Source organism: Sinocyclocheilus anshuiensis, unplaced genomic scaffold, assembly GCF_001515605.1.
Source record: "Sinocyclocheilus anshuiensis isolate Anshui unplaced genomic scaffold, SAMN03320099.WGS_v1.1 scaffold326, whole genome shotgun sequence".
NCBI lineage: Eukaryota > Metazoa > Chordata > Actinopteri > Cypriniformes > Cyprinidae > Sinocyclocheilus > Sinocyclocheilus anshuiensis.
Genome location: NW_015546098.1, coordinates 647,094 through 667,647, shown reverse-complemented (window position 1 = coordinate 667,647; position 20,554 = coordinate 647,094). Strand labels below are relative to the sequence as shown.

The following is a 20,554-nucleotide window of genomic DNA, read 5'->3' as shown; positions in this document are numbered from 1 at the left end:
CTCCATCTGTCTCATGGCCTGTATTTAACTACAGCAACCAACTTGTTGTGCCAATTCTGTTAAATATCTATACTGTCCACACAAAAACAGACATTCTGGGTTTAATCTAATGGAGAATCTTGTTTTCATCTGTTGAGTTGATTTGAATCTTCTTGTACCATCTGTTTAAAATCCTGAATTGCATGAGTGCTGTAGACAGATCAACAGGTCATAATCTGAATTTAAATAGGCCTTCATTATGGGAAGTGCAATGGAATTTGGTACAATGGCTGATGGTAGCTCAGATATTTAGTGGAAGCATAAAATTAGTACAGCTACAACATGAAAAGGGGAGATGTGTAGCACTGAAACTCAGAGCGTTTTTAGTAATCAATTATTTTATTTATTAATTTGATTCTGCTGCATGTCATCAACAACAGATGCAAAATGGGTTAAAACATGCTTTTTTGGGTGTTAAATAATAGTGCAAACTAGGGGTGCTCCGATCAGGATTTTTGAGGCCGATCACATGAGCCCGATCACCGATTGCCAATCACAGAAAGAAGTATCTGCCGATACCGATCACCGATACTGATCTTTTTAAAGCCTTCTTTTTATCATTTATACCTATTTGTAGTGATACACCAATCAGGATTTTTAGAAATTTATTCAGGGCCTGAATTTCATTTTTGAAAATGGGGGTAATTCCCCTCTTAGGTGACTCTTGTGAGAGGAGAAGCAGCTTTCACACAGGAGTCTGCTACTGATCCGTGGCTGATTACCACAAACACAACATTTATCCATTATTTTGATTTCAAATCCAAACATTGTCACTGAAAATGCTTTTTCAGCATTGCAATTCTTTTTTTACACAGTACAGTAATACAATTTTTCACAGACTTGTTTAAACAATAAATATAAGAAACACATTTTTCAATGCATTTTAATTTAGCATTTACTTCATCTTTATTACAAGCAATCCTGCCGTTCATAAAGAACTTTGTTTTCCTATCTGCACGAGTGCCATCTATTATTGCCTTGTTTATATAAAAGTGCGCTTTCCCTTTAAACCTAGCCAAAAAGCCATGTGTTGACTGTGAAACGACGATGTGACACTGCCTCGATTGTGCAAGTGACAATTCCTGTGTCAACTGTGCAGCGTGCAGCTCGCTTATAGACAAACGTGATGTGTGGTGATTTGAAGACATTTGCGTATTTTGAGAGAGAAAGAGAGAGCGCGCGAGTGGTGATTCACTCACACTGTTTGTGAAATTACATCTCACACGAGGTTTTCAAATTACTTTATAAGTAATTTTTATTTATTACTTTGTAAGTTGAGTACCTCACCTTCAGCATTATAATTATTTCACCCGCGCCGGACAGAGACTGAGATGGTGCCGCTGCATATCGTGCCAAACCTCTCACGGCAGCGTCATCAGCTTGAGATCGGCCTTTTTAGAGACCGCCGATCAATCATCCCAACGTGATTATCGGACGATAGTGATCGGTAGCCGATCAATCGGAGCACCCCCTAGTGCAAACCTTAGTAAATCCCCTTGCGTGATTCATTGAAATACTCTCCCTTAAATTTTGTATCTGAAAGGGAAACTACTGCAAATGCATATGCAGTGAGTTCAGCCACAAAAATAGATGTGCCTTTTCATTGCTAATTTTTCACTGCGTGACTTTAGTAAATCCTGACCGTAGTTTTTTAATGGCAAAAGAGGGTTTGCCCATGTGCAAGCTGTTAGGAAATCTAGCACTTTGTTTATAATTTGTCAGTTAAGCTAAAGTTTATGTCATGCAGTTACTGGCATGTGGCACACATGGTGTTGCATTGACTCTCTTTGACAATTCCCTGTATTTATAGAACTCTAGTCTAATGTGCAGGACAATCGTAAGGCTCTTAAGCCCAGCTCACATTGATAGCAATGAAATTTAATTTCTGTTTGTTGCTAGCAGGAGTTCCTTGATTGCAGTACCAACTGAATCAAGGGCGGATCACTGAGAATTCAGACAGTGGGAGTGACTGTGTTGCTGCTCATTTGCTTAAAGTTGAACTTTGCTCAACCTTGTCACGTCGCCAACGGTCTCTGTCACTTATGTCGCTGGAAATTGCCAAGTGGATTACCTAATGAATGACTGTTCTTGTTAGGCATGTGACATTATCATGATAATTGCCGAAACGTTTATCATGGTATTGAATTACATTATAAACACAGATTGAATAGTTAAACTTTAGTGTTACTCTTACAAGTATATATATTTTTCAATATAAAAATATCCCATAAAACTCCTACAAATGCATATGCAGTGAGTTCAGCCGCAAAAATAGCTGTGCCTTTTCACTGCTAATTTTGCATGTCTTTAGTAAATCCTGACTGTAGTTTTTTTTAATGGCAAAAGAGGGTTTGCCCATGTGCAAGCTGTTAGTAAATCTAGCCCTTTATTTATAATTTGTCAATTAAGCCAACGTTTATGTCATGCAGTTACTGGCATGTTTGACTTCCTTTGTTTTTTCATGACCAGCTGGTGTCAAACACAAAGCCTTGCAGCACTGCTTTGTGTACAGGGTTAACTGGGGTAACTGCTTAAAAACGGGGTATTTCAGAGAGTGAATCAGCATTTCCATTCATCCCATAATGCAGGATACAGTATACAGTGCTGTAAATTTTAACTGGTTGACGGTAAAGAAGCTAATGTGCATTTGAAAAATAATTTGAATAAAGCTAGAATTATTGACAGCAATTGCAAAAGTGCCCACAATAACAGTTCATAATGTTCAGTCACGTCACGTGAATACAGTGCATGTTCATTACCAAATAAAGCAAAATGCAAATATTGCTTAAAAAAATGTGTAAACATTTGTGGTGTTCTTTAATGTCTCAGATACATAGTACACTAGTGGAGAGAGAGAGAGACTTCTGTTAGTGGAAGCCAAGTCACCATGTGATGTTTCTGTGGGGATGCTGGCAGTGTGTACAGTGGCAGCACTGCTTGCCTTTGCTGGAGGCATCACATCCATTCAGCCGTGTGTTTCATGAACAAACCAACCCTCACAAGAGACGCCATGACTCGTTAGTAACCATCAGATTAGCATGCACAGCAGGATGTGTCCTGTTTCCTAACACAAACATGCACACACAAACTCATACCAACAGGACAGTCAAGTCTTAACTGTGCAAATTAATTCAATTGTTACATTTATTTTAGAACTGAATGTGTTTTTGATGCAATATGCTAACTCGTTTTTCAGAACGGACTGGAATATTATCATTTGAAACATCATGTCCCAAACATCATGTCCCGTCATTTCCCAAAGAGCCACAAACTGTGTTAACTGATCTATTGATCTAGCACAGATGAAAAGTCTTGAAAGAGCGGACCTTACTGTTAAATCAGATATGGTGTACTGCATGATAAAATGAGATAATGATCTATAATGTAAATAGGCTACAGTGATCTGCTCATTCACTTCTAAATGATGTCTGGTTTTCTATTATGACCAAGGTCCACTCCACAGTTCTCGGATGCATTTCATTGACTGAGCTTGCGTGTTCACCTGTCTGTGACTTTAATGTGAAGGTTTGGTCAGCCTTTCATTTGATGTTGTGGTTAGAGGCAGAGGTTATAAAACATGAACTGAACACTTGCTCTATGCTCTACAATATGTTCTGCCTCAGATACAACCTCATGTATACTGAAATGATGGGGTCGGGATTTTTATTATTTCCTCTGGTAACAATAATATGCAATAATACTAAAATGAGTCAAGAAAGATAAAAAAATCTAATTTTTTCCCGGCTATTATTTAATGCTTTAAAAAATTTTTTATGAAAAACTAGTACTAGCAAGAAATAAATATTACACGTATAAATGAAGCTGCAGCCTTTTAAAAAATGTTTCTACATCCCAGAAATACTATCACCATTGAAATATGGGGAATGCAGCATCATTAATAAAAGTGCATTATGAGTATAAAAGAGTGAAGTATATTTAATTGTTTTCTCAGAATTTTTACAGCACTACAGAAGGGCTGCCATCATACGATGAGAATGTACTATATAAGGTTCATTCAATTTGAAGGGCACTACGAACGCCATAGGAGTGAAGTAAAGTGAAGTAAAGAGGGAAATTTACCCACCAGTCACTGCGTATCACTCCGGCACTGAAAGAAGTTTGAATAAAATTAAGGCAGTGAAAATGTGTTGAGACTCTGGCGTTATTATTAAGTTGAATTAGTCACAGGTGTTGTTTGTGTGCAGTTGTTCAAGTGTAAAGTATGCTAGAGCCAACAGTTACAATGCAACTATCGTTGATTATGGCTAAATTAGATTAAAAGATGTAAGAAAAGCGTAATTTATATTACATTCACAAAATTATATCATCATACGTCAAACTTCTCTAATATGTGTGATTTGAGTTTTGTTTGTGATTTAAATTGCAGGATGCAGTTTGAACACATTTTGTCAAGTGAAGTGAATTTCTACTGATATTCCATGCTCAGGAAATGGGGAGCAGGGACCCTGCCAATGGCAACACAGCTTTTGAGAATTATTTTTGTGTTATTAAAATGTTTTTTTCTCTCCAAATTATCTTACTTTAATACTACTAAAACCTTCTCCTTCTTTTGAATGTTATATTGCAAAAGTAATGTATTTGTCTAAAACATCTTAACTTTCAGTCCTCAAGCCTATATTTTTGTTTTTTGGAAAAATTGTGAAAGACCTTTTGAGCTTCTCTGTGTTGTTTTTAATAAGCTTCTCTTTACTAATGTGGGGAAATGCTGTGAACTCCACAAAACCCCAGTGCTTTTTATTACAAAAATGTTTGGAAGAACTCGAATGCGAAAATAAAGTGAAACTGAAGCGCTTTGTGGTCCCAACGCATGTTAAAAGCGAACCACATCACAGACATGAAGCGAAGGGACTTTTACCAAACTCAAAGCTTCAAAAATTCAAAGTGTGGAGCATGCATATACTGTGATTAGCTCTGATGCTTCTGAAAACGCTGTATTATGAGCCCCATGTGTACATGCAGTAGTAGGACAGAATAAAGGGGAGCCCTTACGCTTTGAAGCATGCAGCGCAAACAGACTGTATTTAAACTGCAGACTTTTAAAGCTCACACGACCATATCATGGTTTCAATTATTATGTGATTAATTGGGCGCCTGTAGTCCTCCTCTGCTTTGTGCAGTTAAAATCACATAATTGCCTGTAGTAGCAATGCTCCATGCATCTTTTAGGGGGGTGACTGTGGTGCATTGGTGATTAAAACAGCAGCCGGCTGTGGAACCTGCTTACACGACTCTTGGGATAAAGGAAACTGTAGCAACAACACTCCATATACTCTCTCTATTTCAGGAAGTAGAAACAGAGCAAACCATCTCCACTAAACAATAGAGCTTGTTGTATGCATGGGAAATGTCAGAAATTCCAACCATAGCAAGACAATACACTGGACGGTGCTGTTCACTTGTCATGCAATGGGTTCATCTTAAACAGCTTACACAGAACAACTTTCTGATTGTGAGGCATCACACATTATATTTAACATTACGAGTCTTTGAATGAAATTGTAGAAACCTAAATATTCTAGTGATGCCAGCCACTTCGAAATATCAGATCACTTTCTGATTTGGCTGAAAATAAATAGTTGTGCGCAATCTGTATTCTATATATAGAGAGCAGATGGTGTTAAAGGAACTGCTTGACTGATTTTATTTTCTCTTGATCTTTTCTCACTGTACACAGCAGTTAACTGGGTGCAAATTCCCTCCAGTGCCTGATGTGTTTTGTGTATTGAAGAGCAGTGACACGCCTTCAGAAAAGATCAGATGCTTCATATGTAGAATTTTCTAGTTTAACTATGATTTATCTTGCTGAACATGAGTGAGTGAACTTAGTTTTTGTTACAGTGAATTACATGACTATTTAGTAGTGTGCTATCTACTTTAAATTAACCTTGTGAACAGTTATGATTAAGCTGTTATAGGAAAAAATGATAACTGCTGTGTAATCTAGATTTCACTGTATTCTGACACTGATTTCTCTGTCTTATACCTATAGGATGTGCATAGAGAGAGATAGAGTGGACTAAAGGTGCAGTCACATTTACTGTTATTCGGCATCTTTTCAGTAGTAATCCATATTATCCAGAACTTTGCGTAAAGGTGAAAGATTTCCCCACGCAGGTTTCGTAACGGGTTCAGCACAGTACTGCAATATGGTTGTCAGATTTCGCGCTCAATACACTTGTGTTCATAAAGCATTTTGGTTTTAATGAGTGTGACAACCGCAACCAATAACCAAACTGACACCAATATTCAGGACTCACAACCACATTATCTGCAAACACACACTGATTGATAAAACATTGGTTAAGGTACAAGTTAACCAAATGATTAATTGGCTAATCAGAAAATATTCAATAGATTATTTCCCACAATTATCTGTACAATTAATTTTTACATTAATATTAGTAGGTATCAGTGGTATAGTGTTGAAAGCAGAACTGTGGTTCACAGCATGTACCACAGCATGAATGAACCATGCTTAACCACTGTTCACAGTTTTACTGTTTACTGTGTTATTTACACTGGTGTAGTCTTTGTTGCTTGTTTAAGTTGTGTCATGTGGTGGAAATAGCAGCTCTGTCCCTGTGTGGTTACCATTGTCATAGTAGTGTGTGTTTGGATGCTAAAGACCTCACACAATGAATCTTTTTATTCTGCAGAGATTTTTTTGCCGGGCAACTATTTCATGAATTTAAAGCAGAACTGATGAACCAACAGCTTTTCCACTGAAAGTTTTCACACTGTGGTTTCTCATATCTTGCATGGCATTGTTACTGTGAGAGATATTCACTCTATAAAATTGAGAGAAAACAATGCAGCTTTTCCCAATTATCCATGTGGCCCAATGGAGATTTGATGATATATTGTACTGTATGTGAACTACAATTACTTTGCCTTTGACAAAATACAATATTTTCAAATTATTAGTATTTGTCGCCAACTCTATTTGGGTGGACCTGCCATCATTCAGTATGAACCAGTGCCTCTCTCTGGCCCGTATGTGGCCTCGTCCCTGTTGTGTGTGTGTGTGTGTGTGTGTGTGTGTGTGTGTGTGTTTGTGTTAGGCTTATGTGCTATTTATACAAGCTCCAAAACAACTTTGACCACCTCCTTGCTGTTGTCCTCTGCAGTTTTAAAATGCTATTTTTAGCTCCACATGCAGCACAAACATTATATTCAAATATATTATGGGCTCTGCTATCCAAATGTGACCTACTAAATCTACATGCCAAACCCCATTCAATATTCTCTCTCCGCGCTACTGATCGAATTCTTCATTGGTTCATGCTTATAAACATTATAAATCACAATAAACTATTTAAAATGAAAATTAAACTCATAGAGCTATATAGAGGTACTGTAAACCCTGCCTTTCCTATGTATCAGACGTGTGTCTACGCCCTGCTAATGAGGAAAGTTTCCTGTTGGCTGTTTTCCGCTTCCACTCTGATGCTTCATTTAGCAGCCTCACAGAGACCTGAGGCCGATTGCTGTATTAGATAGTGACTATTAAATACAGACTTTAACATTACCCCTATCAGTGCAAATGATGAGGAGTTGAGCATTCTGCCACAGCTGATAGCAGGGACAGTCTGAGTAATGATTAGATTAGAGCCAGCCCATCAACTCATCTGAGGAATGAACAGTGATTACAGAAATCCTCTGCTCCTGTGATAAAGGAATGCACATCTGTTCAAAGAAGGACAGTAGATTTTACAAGCTTTCAAAAGTAGCAGGACGTTTAAAGTCATGATGCTAGCTATGGGGAAATTAATAAATAGCCTAAATAAAATGTATAAATGTGTATAGATGTAAAATATGTTGTAAACATTATTATACTGCAGTTAGTTAAAAAACAGAAAATATAATGCAAGTAATCATGCCCTCTAACCCGTATATAAATTCATGATTCAAGCTTGATGTACCATCGTCATGTTTTTGCAGACAATGTGGCTCTTCGAACCACACTTATTGAGAGCAGGCGGCACAGAATAAGTAAGGAACCGTTCACACAGGATGTGTTCTTGTTTTCAAAAACCGCCAGACGAAGTGCAATGGGTGTGTCTCGTAACTTAATAAGGTATGAAACAGAAATACACCACTGTTGCTGAGGTCTAGCCTTGAGCAAACAGCTGATTGGTTTGTAACTAGTGAACATTGTGAAATATGCATTTTTTTTTTTTACAGATTTTTTTTTGCCATTTTTGTTGATAGACACAGTAATAAGAGACAAGGAGGTACATGTACATTTACATGTACAAAATGTACATTTCAAGTAGTTTTTTTTGTTTATGGTGAGGTGAGGTGAGGTGTATACAGTTACAAAAGCATAAGATTTTTCCACTTTCAAGCATGATGTTTTCTTGTGCTCAGGAAAAGTATAAGAAGAGCCATTAAAGACTGTGTAGCTGATTTACTTTTGGAAAAAAAAAAAAAAAAAGTTTTGTACTTTGAATTTTCTCAGTTGACCGACTCTTAATATGCTTGGTTGACCAACCAAAATAAGTCCCCACTGACCCATTAGTAGTGCTGTAGGCTGATGTCACTGTAACTAATGCTAATGTCTAGAAAGTGAACTGAAAGAGTGCAAAAGGAAGGTAGATTGTAGAGAGCTCTGCTACCATTTAGTGAACTAGAATCAGTCAATTGCAGTAATTAACATCTTTGTTCATAGTCATTTAGAGAATTAGCAGAATTTAATCCATTAGATCTGCTAGTGCTAGTTACATTTATGATTGTGTGAGTGTGTTTGTTTGTTTGTTTAAAATTACATGAAAATGCAGTGTTCTGGAACTAATGTTAATGTAGCCAGTCCAGTCAGATCATTAGTCTTTTCATTTAATGTAAAATGCTTTTTAAAAATAGTTTTCACACTTTGTAGATTCGATTAAAGATGCTACACTTTGTTCTGATCAGTGATAGGCTTTCTTTTCTTTATTTCATCATAAATCACTTTTAGAAAACAGCAGGAAGTACATATTTACTTCAGGGGAAGCCGATGGAGCTTTCACTCGTGCTTGGGGAAAACCAAAGGCAGGGACTTGAATGTTAAACTCATTAGACTTGGAAATTTTAAAAATGTAAATGCTTCTCTGGCAATTGTCTGGTGTATGTTGGAGATTATGCCCTCACATTTTCAGCCTAAACAGATTTTCTCATAAATTTGCTCTTGATTCCCTCTCGTTCTCTGTTCTGTCGTCTCTGTAGTTTTGTCCTTCTCTTGCTCACATTCAGAGGAATCACAGTGGTCACATTAAAGGGATGCTCCACCCAAAAATTCTCTCAACTTTTACAGTACTCACCCTTATGACATCCCTGATGTGTTTGATATTTTTCTTTAGATAAACAGAAAGAAAGATTTTTTCATAAATGATCTATATTATCATAATGTTTCGAAAACCACACAAATTAAAGAGAGCATGATGGTAATCAATACGACCCCAAGTTAATGTATCAATGTCTTCTGTGAAATTCTATGTCAGCACATTGTAAGCATGTTCTGAGCACTGAGGCGCTTACATCAGGCTTTACAATGTCTTGTATGGGAACTCATGAATCCGTCTATGACAGTTGGCCGGAAGTTATGGTTTATAGTGTAAATATTCTTATTCTCTCACACAGCTATCGTTTTGCTTCAGTAGACATTGATTCATCAACTGAGGTTGTGTGGATTACCATTGTACTCGCTTTGTGTGGTTTTTGATGCGTCAACTTTGGGGGTCCCATTCACTTGCATTATATGGACTCAAAGAGATGCATTATTTATTTTTCTGAAAATCTTTGTTTGTGTTCATCTGAAGAAAGTCATATACATCTAGGACGGCATAAGGGTGAGTAAATGATGAGAAAATTTTAGAATGGAGTATCCCTTTATCTGGCCCTGGTCATATAAAAAAAAAAATAAACACGACTAATGAGAGAGAGAGTATATAGTTTCAGTTCTGGCGACTAATTAAGCTATTTGTAATGGTTTTATTCAAGGTGACCTGAAGTTAGTGCTGGGCGGTATACTGGTTCATACTGAATACCATTTGAAAAATACCATGATATAAATTTTTGGTCATACCGCCCAGCACTACCTGAAGTGTATACTTCCTCTTCAGATTACCTGATGTGCTGCAGCAGATAATGATTTATGAATGAATGAAAATACATATTGTCCTTGTTGGTGCTATTGCAAGTAGCTTAGTCATTTTCTGTTGTGTCATTTCATTACAAATCCTGTGGTAAAAACAGGAAATTAGTTTAATAAAGGGCCTTTCGATAAGTGTTTAAGATCAAGCCTGACTTTCAATTTTGAAAAACACTGCTCTTTCCCATTGCTTTATGTTCCCCAGCACTGAGCTTATGTCTTCCTCTGGATAAACATCATTTGTTTAGTGCTAAAATAAGATGTTAACCAGCAACCAGCAGCTGTATGTAAAGTGTGCATGGTTGTCCCTGGTGTAGTTCGCCTCGCCATGGAGAAAAGCTCTTGTTATTGTCAACCCTGGACCAAGAGCTGTTCACCCATTATTAATTCACTGGGTCCTCTGAGGTGAAACGCAGGGCTCGGTTTGCCTCTGAGGGATCTGGTGACTGCATCATCAGCTAGTGAAGAGCCTTTGAGTGAGAAACAGAGTGTGAGAAAAACAGATATGGTAAAGAAACCCAAATAAATCCTCTGTGGTCTCTGATCACTGCTGATAAAGAGCTATAGAAAGATATAGAACAGCTGTTTTCAAAGCGTGAGCTGCCCACCTTCCCCAGAAGGGCTCCAGAGCAGAGTCTGGAGATAAAGATAACTTAAAAACCGAGAATGATAAAGTAAAAGTGAAAAAACTTTATTCAAAGACAACTGAATTAATATTACTTATAGGAAAATTTCTCAACTTAGTAGGCTATGAATTTCCATTACTGTAGTTGCCTGTTCATTTCTATAGGGACAATGAAGCAATGAGAAAAAGTTGTCATGTTTCTGATCTTCAAACAAATAAATAAAAAACTAAAACAAATTTTTGAATAAACTGGACAAAGCACTTCAGCAACTAGTTGATAAGAGATGACATTTGAACAGGTCTGCAGCCAACTTAATTTATGCAGGTATGTCTTGCCTTTTTTATTTTAACTGCAATAAAAGCTGTATTTGTAATATAAATCTAGGAGGCACTTTTTTGTATATTTTCTCAGATGAGAGGTTAGGTGTTTGAAAATATTTGTAGTCATTATTCCCTTTGTTATCTTTGGCTAATAAAATAGTAAAGTTCTCTATTTTGAAATTGCGAAAGTACACTTCAAAGGTCATTGTTACTTGATAAAGTTATAACAAGAAGTTGAACAAGAAACCAAAGCAAGAGATGAGGTTTAGGTATGAATAAACCTCAGAGTTTATCCAAACTTACGATCATATCAGCTAGAATTTATGGTATAAATTCAGCAGTTGTGGTTGCCAGAGACTGACCAAAAAAAAAAATTATAAATAAATAAATATATATTACAGTGACAAAGTTTCAGGTATTATGGGATTGCATATTGGTACCTGTATATTTTATAACTTATAACCATATATTTCATTAAGTGGTATAATGTTAATATACCAATCTACCAAAATCTGCTTTTCTACCTTCAAATGTATTGATAACCACCATAATAATAACAGTAACACTGAAAAAGTTAATTGTAAGTGACTTATCCATGAAACAGGGCAAATACTTGTGTATAGATGGTGCACAGGGTCATACAAACAAAGACACAACACCATCAGGGTAACACACTAAAATAATGCAATATGTAACACAAAACAAACATCCTAATGCACTGTTAACAAAACTAAGAAGAAACTAAATGATTTAAATAAAATATAATCTTGTTGTGTCATGGAGGATCTTCTAGGAAAGTCCTTTTACTGTTTTTCTCCATAAATTTCATGGCAATTTATTATCCTTTCTTCCAAAAACCATACACTTGACTGTATTTTACATTAAAATTGCATGTTTAAACCATTTACAATTTTTCACTGCATATGGCAAGATAACTTAGTTTACTAAGTAACAGTTTTTTATTTTAAAAATGTACAGATATTTTACAGTAATGTTATGCTGTTTCTAGACAGTTAAAAACATTAAGTAGGTTCCTGGTGTCCATCATAACACCTCTGACAGTTGTTTTTATCTATTCTCATTAACATTGACTGGCTTCCTTGATGTGTATCTCTTTCTACCTGCTGATCTTCTGCCAAACAGGTGCTTATACAAGGTCGACATCAGCATCTTCCACTTTTCAACACATCCTCTGTGTGAGCTGATACCATCCTCACCCCAAAGTCACATTCCCCGATGTTCAGTCTGTGAGGATGTCAGGTCCATTAATCACCTGCATGGTGGCCGCAGATCTATTTGAGTGCTGTCCTTTGTACTGCCTGCCACACAACGCAATCAGCTCCTCTTCCCAGAATGCAAATTTAAATCGAGGAAAAATGTGGGACCGACAATCATAAGCGTCCATTTATTTCACTTTTTGATTCATTTTCATATGAAGCAGTCTAAGTGATCTATCATTCAGTGGGTTTGAAGGAAGAAGCCCAATGGGGAGGCGGCAATGTGTGACTGATCATGGCTTTTATTTACTGCCTTGTTAGCCTTTGTTGCTGTAGACTGACAGTTAACCCCCCCCTCTCCTCCCTTTCCTTTAATCCACCTTCAATCATTTTAATGGGACAGTTTCTATCCAATAGGCTGTGGATTTATACTCCACTCCAGTCCTTGATCAAATTGTGGTCATGGCCTGTCTACTGGCAAATGACAGCAATCTCTTCAGACACTTATGACTTTGAGATGACCGCGTCCACCTCAACAATATTACTCCTGACATCTGCATTGTTTTTCTTATCATATGCTATGAAGAACTGTTCAATAGTAAAAATGTCTCATCAACTATTAAGTGCTGACAAATTATTGTGTTTTATAAAGTGCACAGTTATTTACAGACACAAAGGAAATTATTTGTGTTGTTTGCAAGACCCATACCCCCTCATACAGAGATCCTGTAATGCCCAATAATGTAAAATGTGGGGTATGCTTTAATCTTATAGTCACAAAGTTATATTGCATTTGTAATAAAACATTAGAAAAAAAGAACATGAAAAAATAATTTGAATAAAATTAATATTATTGTTTATAGTTTTTTTTTAATATTTAACAACAAATTATAGACTGATGCATCCCTAAAAAAAACATTAATTTACCCAAATATGCATTCTTAAATGTAGGGATGCACAATATTGGATTTTTGTTGATATCTGTAATTGCATTCTCAAATTAAATTCTGTGATCCAAAACAGTGAGAATCTAATCACCATTCAGGCAAAAGTTGGTTTCAAGAATGACCACACTGCTGTCGTGATCTTATCGCTAACACACCCTGAGCATATGTGAGTTATTCGTCTTATCGACAAGGCATATCGGCATAATTTTTTATATCGGCCCGATGCCAATGTTTACATTCTAAGCCTTTATCGGCTGATTCCAATGACTTTCCGATAATATCATGCATCCCTACTTAAAAGATTTTGCAGGGCTGCTGGCTTTTGTCTATGTGCAGTGTATGGCTCTCACTCATGATAGCATTATATTAAGGTTAATCTAGGTTTACGGTTCATGTCTGTGGAGCATCTGCCGTCATCATGACAATGGGCGATTACAGTAGTGCTTTCTAGCCTAGGGGTCATATGGTCTTATGGCCAAGGGTTGGGGCAAGGTGGAAATCCTGTCCCAGTAATCCAGTTGTGGAGAGGCTTTTTACATCCAGATGCTGACAGATGTTTTACAATGGGATTGGAATGAATTGCAGCTCTGGGATAAATCTAGATTTAATGTCAGGAATGAAGCCAGCATAAACTGATAGGTTGCCAACATAGAGAGCAACTCTAAATATCCTGGCTATTACTCCCATTCATTTCACTTTTTTATGTTTTAATTTTCATTTAATATGATTTGTTTCTGCAATTTCGAAAGGTATTTTCCTCTGCTGCCGTATTCTATTTGCATTTTGCTTCAGACAGATACTAATTTTTTTAAATTATTATTATTATTATATTTTTCTGTCTTTGACTCCATTTGTGACTCAGTTTAATTGTGTCTGTGCAGCTGGTCGGTGGACAGTTTGATCTGGAGATGAACTTTATCATCCAGGAGATGGAGAGCATCATCTGCATGGTGGAGCTGCTGGATAAATGTGTCTCCACTTGCCAGGCGGAGGTGTGGAGTATGTTCACCGCCGTGCTGAAGAAGAGCTTGCGAAACCTGCAGGCCTGCACTGATATCGGCCTCATCCAGCTGGTGCTCCAGCGCATCGACCGGGTCGACACCATGATCGCAGGTGTGTTAAACAGGGGATGAGACATGCCCTCTGTATATAAGTGACACTAATAGTTGCTGGATTACTATTTTTTGGATATAACAATATAATTAATAACAATATGTGACCCTGGACCACAAAACCAGTCATAAGGGTCAATTTGAATAAATAAGCTTTCCATTGATGTATGGTTTGTTATGATAGGACAATATTTGGCCGAGATACAACTATTTGAAAATCTGGAATCTGAGGGTGCAAAAAAATCGAAATATTGAGAAAATCGCCTTTAAAGTTGTCCAAATGAAGTTCTTAGCAATGCATATTACTAATCAAAAATTAAGTTTTGATATATTTACGGTAAGAAATGTACAAAATATCTTCATTGAACATGATCTTTACTTAATATACTAATGATTTTTGGTATAAAAGAAAAATCAATAATTTTGACCCATACAATGTATTGTTGGCTATTGCTACAAATATACCCCAGCGACTTAAGACTGGTTTTGTGGTCCAGGGTCACATATAATAACAATATAATTAATATAATATAATAAAATAACAGTAATATTTTTAAATATTATTGCAATTTAAAATTTTTAAATGTAATTTATTCCTGTGATGGCAAATCTGAACATTACTCCAATCAGAAAATATTATTGATATATGATACCATGATACATTTTTTCAGAATTCTGTAAATAGACAAAGTTCAAAAGAACAGCATTTATTTGAAATATAAATCTTTTGCAACATTATAAATGGCTTTACTGCTGAATAAAAGCATTAATTTCTTTCAAAAAAAAAAAAAAAGAAAAATCAAGGACTTTAATGTTACTGATGTTTAAATTAATGATGCTGCTAAACATCTCTGTGTTAATGCTCTCGTACTCACAGGGCAATGTTGCTTTATTTTACTGGCAGGAACATCAGCATATATATTTTGTTAAAATTCATTATATTCACTCGGCTGTACATAGTATTGTAAAAATGCTTTAGATTATACACGTAATTATGACTTTAGCTCTCCGTCAGCATGTAGTTCTTCAGCCTTGCAGCACTGACACATAGCAAAGCTCACAGACAGCTAATTAGCCACAAAGCTCAGTTTGGCATGTCAAGGCTTTCCAAATATAGGTTTTACATTTGTTTATAGCGACAACACTAACAATACTGTTTTAAAATGCAGAGGTTGTGCAATTGTTTAACACTTGCCATTGTGCATGTACAGTTTTAGTGATTCATTATTCGTATTTGGACCATGATGGGGCTTTTACACAGAAGAACAATTTTGCGTATCCTCAGGCAAAACTTCTCTGATGCTACATTAACATGAACAACATTCTTATCCAAGTATCTTAACTGACCAAATTAATGTTGGTTTTGACCGTAAATAGTCAAGAATACAAACTGAATTGTGACCCTGGAGCACAAAACCAGTCTTAAGTCGCTGGGGTACTCAATCTTTTGATTTTTTTGCACCCTCAGATTCCAGATTTTCAAATAGTTGTATCTCAGTCAAATATTGTCCTATCCTAAAAAACTATACATCAATGGGAAGCTTATTCATTCAGCTTTCAGATGATGCATAAATCTCAATTTTTAAAAATGGACCCTTATGACTGGTTTTGTGGTTCAGGGTCACAATTCAGCCTTTTATAAATTCCTCTTCAGTTGTAATGAAGCATTAACCTCATGTTTGCGTGTGTATGTGTGGTGTTTTTCAGATCTGATGGTGGACATGCTGGGTGTGCTCGCCAGCTACAGTATCACAGTGAAGGAACTGAAGCTGTTCTTCAGTAAACTGAAAGGAGAACAAGGCCAATGGGTAATGGTCTTCTCCTCTTTATCTACTATTTGAGAAACATCTCGCTTCTCCACCTCACACTCAGTCATAATGCTGTGATCTCGAAAAATTGATTATATATTTTATAAAGTACTAGGACTGTCATTTGTTTTAAATAAATAGAAGCTGATTTGTTAATTAATTTCTATGACATGCTCTGAATAATACACTTTCACAATTTACTAAAAATACACGAAATACAAAAAATGTATGTCCTTGTCCTCCGTTTAGTCTTCAGTGCATGAGGGAGATGTTGAGACAGTGGAAAGGCAGGAGGGTTTGACGCATTAGGCTGTGTTTCTGAACTGCGGGACTGTGGCACTACCATTGATCAGAGCGTGAAATAAACCCATCAGAGCAATAGAAGAGCACACATCCATGTGTGTCTATATCATAACCTACAGGCAGAAGCCATTATTATGACTCTCTTGCCTGTACTCGTTGCTGATGGACCAAATGTGTCTCAGGTTGGGAAATGTTTTAGGTTAGTTTACCTCAGTAAATTCAGAAATGAAATCCATGTCTAAATCCAGAAGATCTTTCTCAAATTTGGCACAACATGAGTAGGATTCAGACTAACGAAATGATTTGTGACTGTATATTTTGTATAGTGTACAGTATCTTTTATGTGTGTGGGAAAAATACAGCAGTCAGACTCTTAAGTATTTATTTGTGTGTGTGTGAGTTCATTTTTTGTTCTTAATGCTGTTGCTTTTTTCTTTTATCTATTAGCCTCCTCATGCTGTCAAGCTGCTTTCCGTGCTGAAGTGCATGGCTCAAAGAAATGGCCCAGATTCCTTTTTCAGCTTCCCAGGGAAGAGTGCTGCGGTGAGACCTAAACATCAGTCTAACTTGACTTCAGTTATAACGTCTGCCTCTATACACCGAGAAAATATCTATTGTGATTTTTGAATTAGTGATTTGAAAATTGCATGCCAGAATTTCTCTTCTTTTGCACTTGTCCGCTACCTAGACATTTTAACTTCCTTGCTATAATAAACTTACAATGTGTTAAAATCAGGGAAATTATACTTTTGCTACCTTTTGTTTTTTCAATTAATTCTTTTTTTTTTCTGTACAATTTCTTTTCAAGGAATCACTTTATAGAAAGTGATTGAGAATCTCTGTCAGGACAACAGAATGATAAATATCAGAAATGTATTTTTCATTTCGGTTTATTTTTATCTATCACACAGTATACACAAAATACATCACACAAAATACCTAAAATCCACACTACCACACATTATACCAGTCCAAATTTCCTGAAAAATATGATGAATGTTTTAACATACTGTACTGTTCAAAAGTTTTTTAAAGAAGCCTCTTTTGCTCACCAAGGATGCATTTATTTGATCAAAAATACAGTAAAACAGCAATGTTGTGAATACTATCACAGATCGAAACAACTGTTTTCTATTTTCATATATTTTAAAATGTTATTTATTTCTGTGAGGGCAAAACTGAATTTTTAGCAGCCAGGATTTTCTCCAGTCTTTCTTCAGTGTCACATTATTCTTCAGAAATCATTCTGATATGCTGATTTGATGCTCAAGGAACATTTCTAGTATCATAACAGTTAAAAACAGTAGTACTGCTTAATTATTTAAGCATAATAATAATGAATATATTATTTAATTCAAACCTTTAAATGACAGTGTTGATGAAATATAGTTTCAAGACATTGTTTTTTCATTTCAAGTACTAAAAACTAACCTAATTTAATAATCATCCTTATATTCACTTGAAACAAAATTTTTCACTGCAAAAATATTTGGACTCATTTAGACTCAAAAGACACACAAACACACACACACACACACACACACACACACACACACACACACAGAGACGTTTAGGGACTTTTTCAAACAGACTTTAGGACTTTAAAACGTCATTTTTTTATGGAAAACATATATATCGAGTTAAACTCATCTTGTTTTTAGATTAAAAGACAAGCAAGTTTCTAGTTTTGAAAGAAACTTGAGAAAAACAGCTAATAAATATTTCAGGATAGACTTGTTTACATTATTCTGTGCATTGGGAGAGGACGGCAGTCAAATGTATATGTATAATTTTCTGATGTGATACACATGTCTTTGAAATGCTCCAACTGCCTGTGTGTATGAGTTTGCATGTTTTCAATAAAAACCAAACCATCATCCCGGCAGCATGGGGGGTCTTGATGTTTTATAGGGCATGTGTATGGAACCCTTCCTGTGTTGTCAGTGTCCACTTGAGACAGCGCCAAATGAATACCGTCCTCTCAGGAAATACTTTGATTGGATGTTGTTTGGTGTTTAGATGGTATTCCAGCACAGATATGATGCTGGCTTCAGGAGGAAATAATACTGCGCTTGCCTTCATTTTTCATCTGTAACCCACAAATACGACAGGAAGTCTTCAGTGTACAAACATACACAACCGTTTTAACCACATCCCTCCAAGGATACTCCTTTTAGTTTTTGTTTTTCCATCCTGCTCATATGTTACTCTGTATGATACTCTGCTTATCTAAAACAAAACCACAAAATAAGGAAACCTAACTGGAAAAACTGTGTTTTTGTATCATCAGGCTATTGCACTTCCACCTATTGCAAAGTGGCCGTACCAGAACGGCTTCACCTTCCACACCTGGCTGCGCCTGGACCCCATCAATAACATAAACGTTGACAAGGACAAGCCTTATCTATACTGGTCGGTCACACACAAACACTGATCACACAAACCTGTGATGTAAAATACAACACCTCTATGCTTTCTAGAGACCTGGACACCTGCAGTACATAGAGGAAGATTAGCTGACTGTTTCATTTGTCTGTAAGGTGCCAGAAATTAAAATATTTGTAGGTGGTTAGATGAACAATAAGAAAATTCTGTATATTTTCCTCGTTCTCATTCTCTAGCGTTTACACTTCTCAAGGGCAGCATTTCACAGCCTTCTTGTCCTATTTTCAGCTTCTAATTAATTTCTGTCAAAAATGTAATTTATGCAAATGGAGCTATTTTGACTCACCAAACGTTAATTGACCCTATAGAAAGATCTGTAGGATTTACACTCTTCACTGTGCTGAGATGAACTCTCTACATTACAGGCCTTCTTTCAAATGTTTGTTTGAAATGAATGTATATCTATCAATCATCTAATCATTTCTTTTGACTTTTCCATTTAGCTCTATTGTGTTTTTTTCTGAAACTACTTGAAATGATGCTTTCATGTAACATTCACAAGAATATTTTAATTACATTTTAGTTCACACAAAAATTTAAATTGTCATCATTTAATGAACAATTCAAGATGAACAATAGTCTGAGTTTTGCGCAAAAGTATTGAACTAACAATTAAAAAACACTTAAAAATAGAATGTATATACTGTATAGGCACACAATATGTTGGTTATGCACATTCAGCCTGTCTTTGGTTCTTCATACACCTCAGATACTGATGTAATATTAAACATTTTCTAGAGAAATAGGCCTTTTGTGTACATAGAAAAAGTCTTAGATCTTTGAATTCAGCTCATGAAAAAAAACAAAAAAAACAAAAGTGTTGCTTTTATAATTTTGTTCAGTATATATATATATATATATATATATTTTAAATATGTGTTTATAATGTTGTAGGTTAAGGATGAAAAATATTCTTTGAATACCTACAAATTGCAATTGGTTTACATTGTATTACAAACCTTGATGCAAAATGGACATAATATGTGTCTCAAAATATAATATAAGCATAACAATTGAGAATGATTAAATTATTGTTTTTAATTTAAAAAACAGATTTTCTTCTTTGTTTTAATAATTCATACATCAAAGGGTTAAAACTGTAGCTGCTTTTTCTTTTGAGAGTAGAGCTGTATACATTTGAGCACCCCTCTTCTGAAATGTAACTTTAATAATTGTGGTCTGTGTTTTTTTTCCCTCTTCCCTAGCTTCCGCACAAGCAAAAGTTTGGGCTATTCTGCACACTTTGTGGGCGGGTGTCTGATTGTCACCTCTCTAAAGTCCAAAGCCAAAGGCTTCCAGCACTGTGTGAAATACGACTTCAAACCCCAGAAGGTATGAATCACCTCAGCCATTTTTTTAGCTTACCTGTTTGTACTCTTATAATGTACACTTTCCAAAGTCTTCATCTTTAATTCTAAAATGTACAAGGAGAGCAAATTTGACATCAGAAGGAGGGTTTGTGTTAATGCCAAGTCATGTCTGAGGATTTGCAAGAAGAAGCCAAATCCCTTCCCTGCTCATATGCCCCCTGGAATGGGCAGGCGTCGTCATATATATATATATATATATATATATCTATATATCTAT

The 20,554-nt window shown here is 36.0% G+C and overlaps 1 protein-coding gene across 1 annotated transcript in view; it reads left to right on the top strand.

The window, feature by feature from the left end:
- LOC107700305 (lipopolysaccharide-responsive and beige-like anchor protein) overlaps nt 1-20,554 on the top strand; it is a 251,983-nt gene that overhangs the window by 14,628 nt on the left and 216,801 nt on the right. The window contains exons 2-6 of the mRNA XM_016501927.1: nt 14,181-14,412; nt 16,119-16,219; nt 16,970-17,065; nt 18,813-18,934; nt 20,173-20,299. Coding sequence (XP_016357413.1) covers nt 14,181-14,412; nt 16,119-16,219; nt 16,970-17,065; nt 18,813-18,934; nt 20,173-20,299 — 678 coding nt within the window. The remainder of the gene's footprint in view (nt 1-14,180; nt 14,413-16,118; nt 16,220-16,969; nt 17,066-18,812; nt 18,935-20,172; nt 20,300-20,554) is intronic.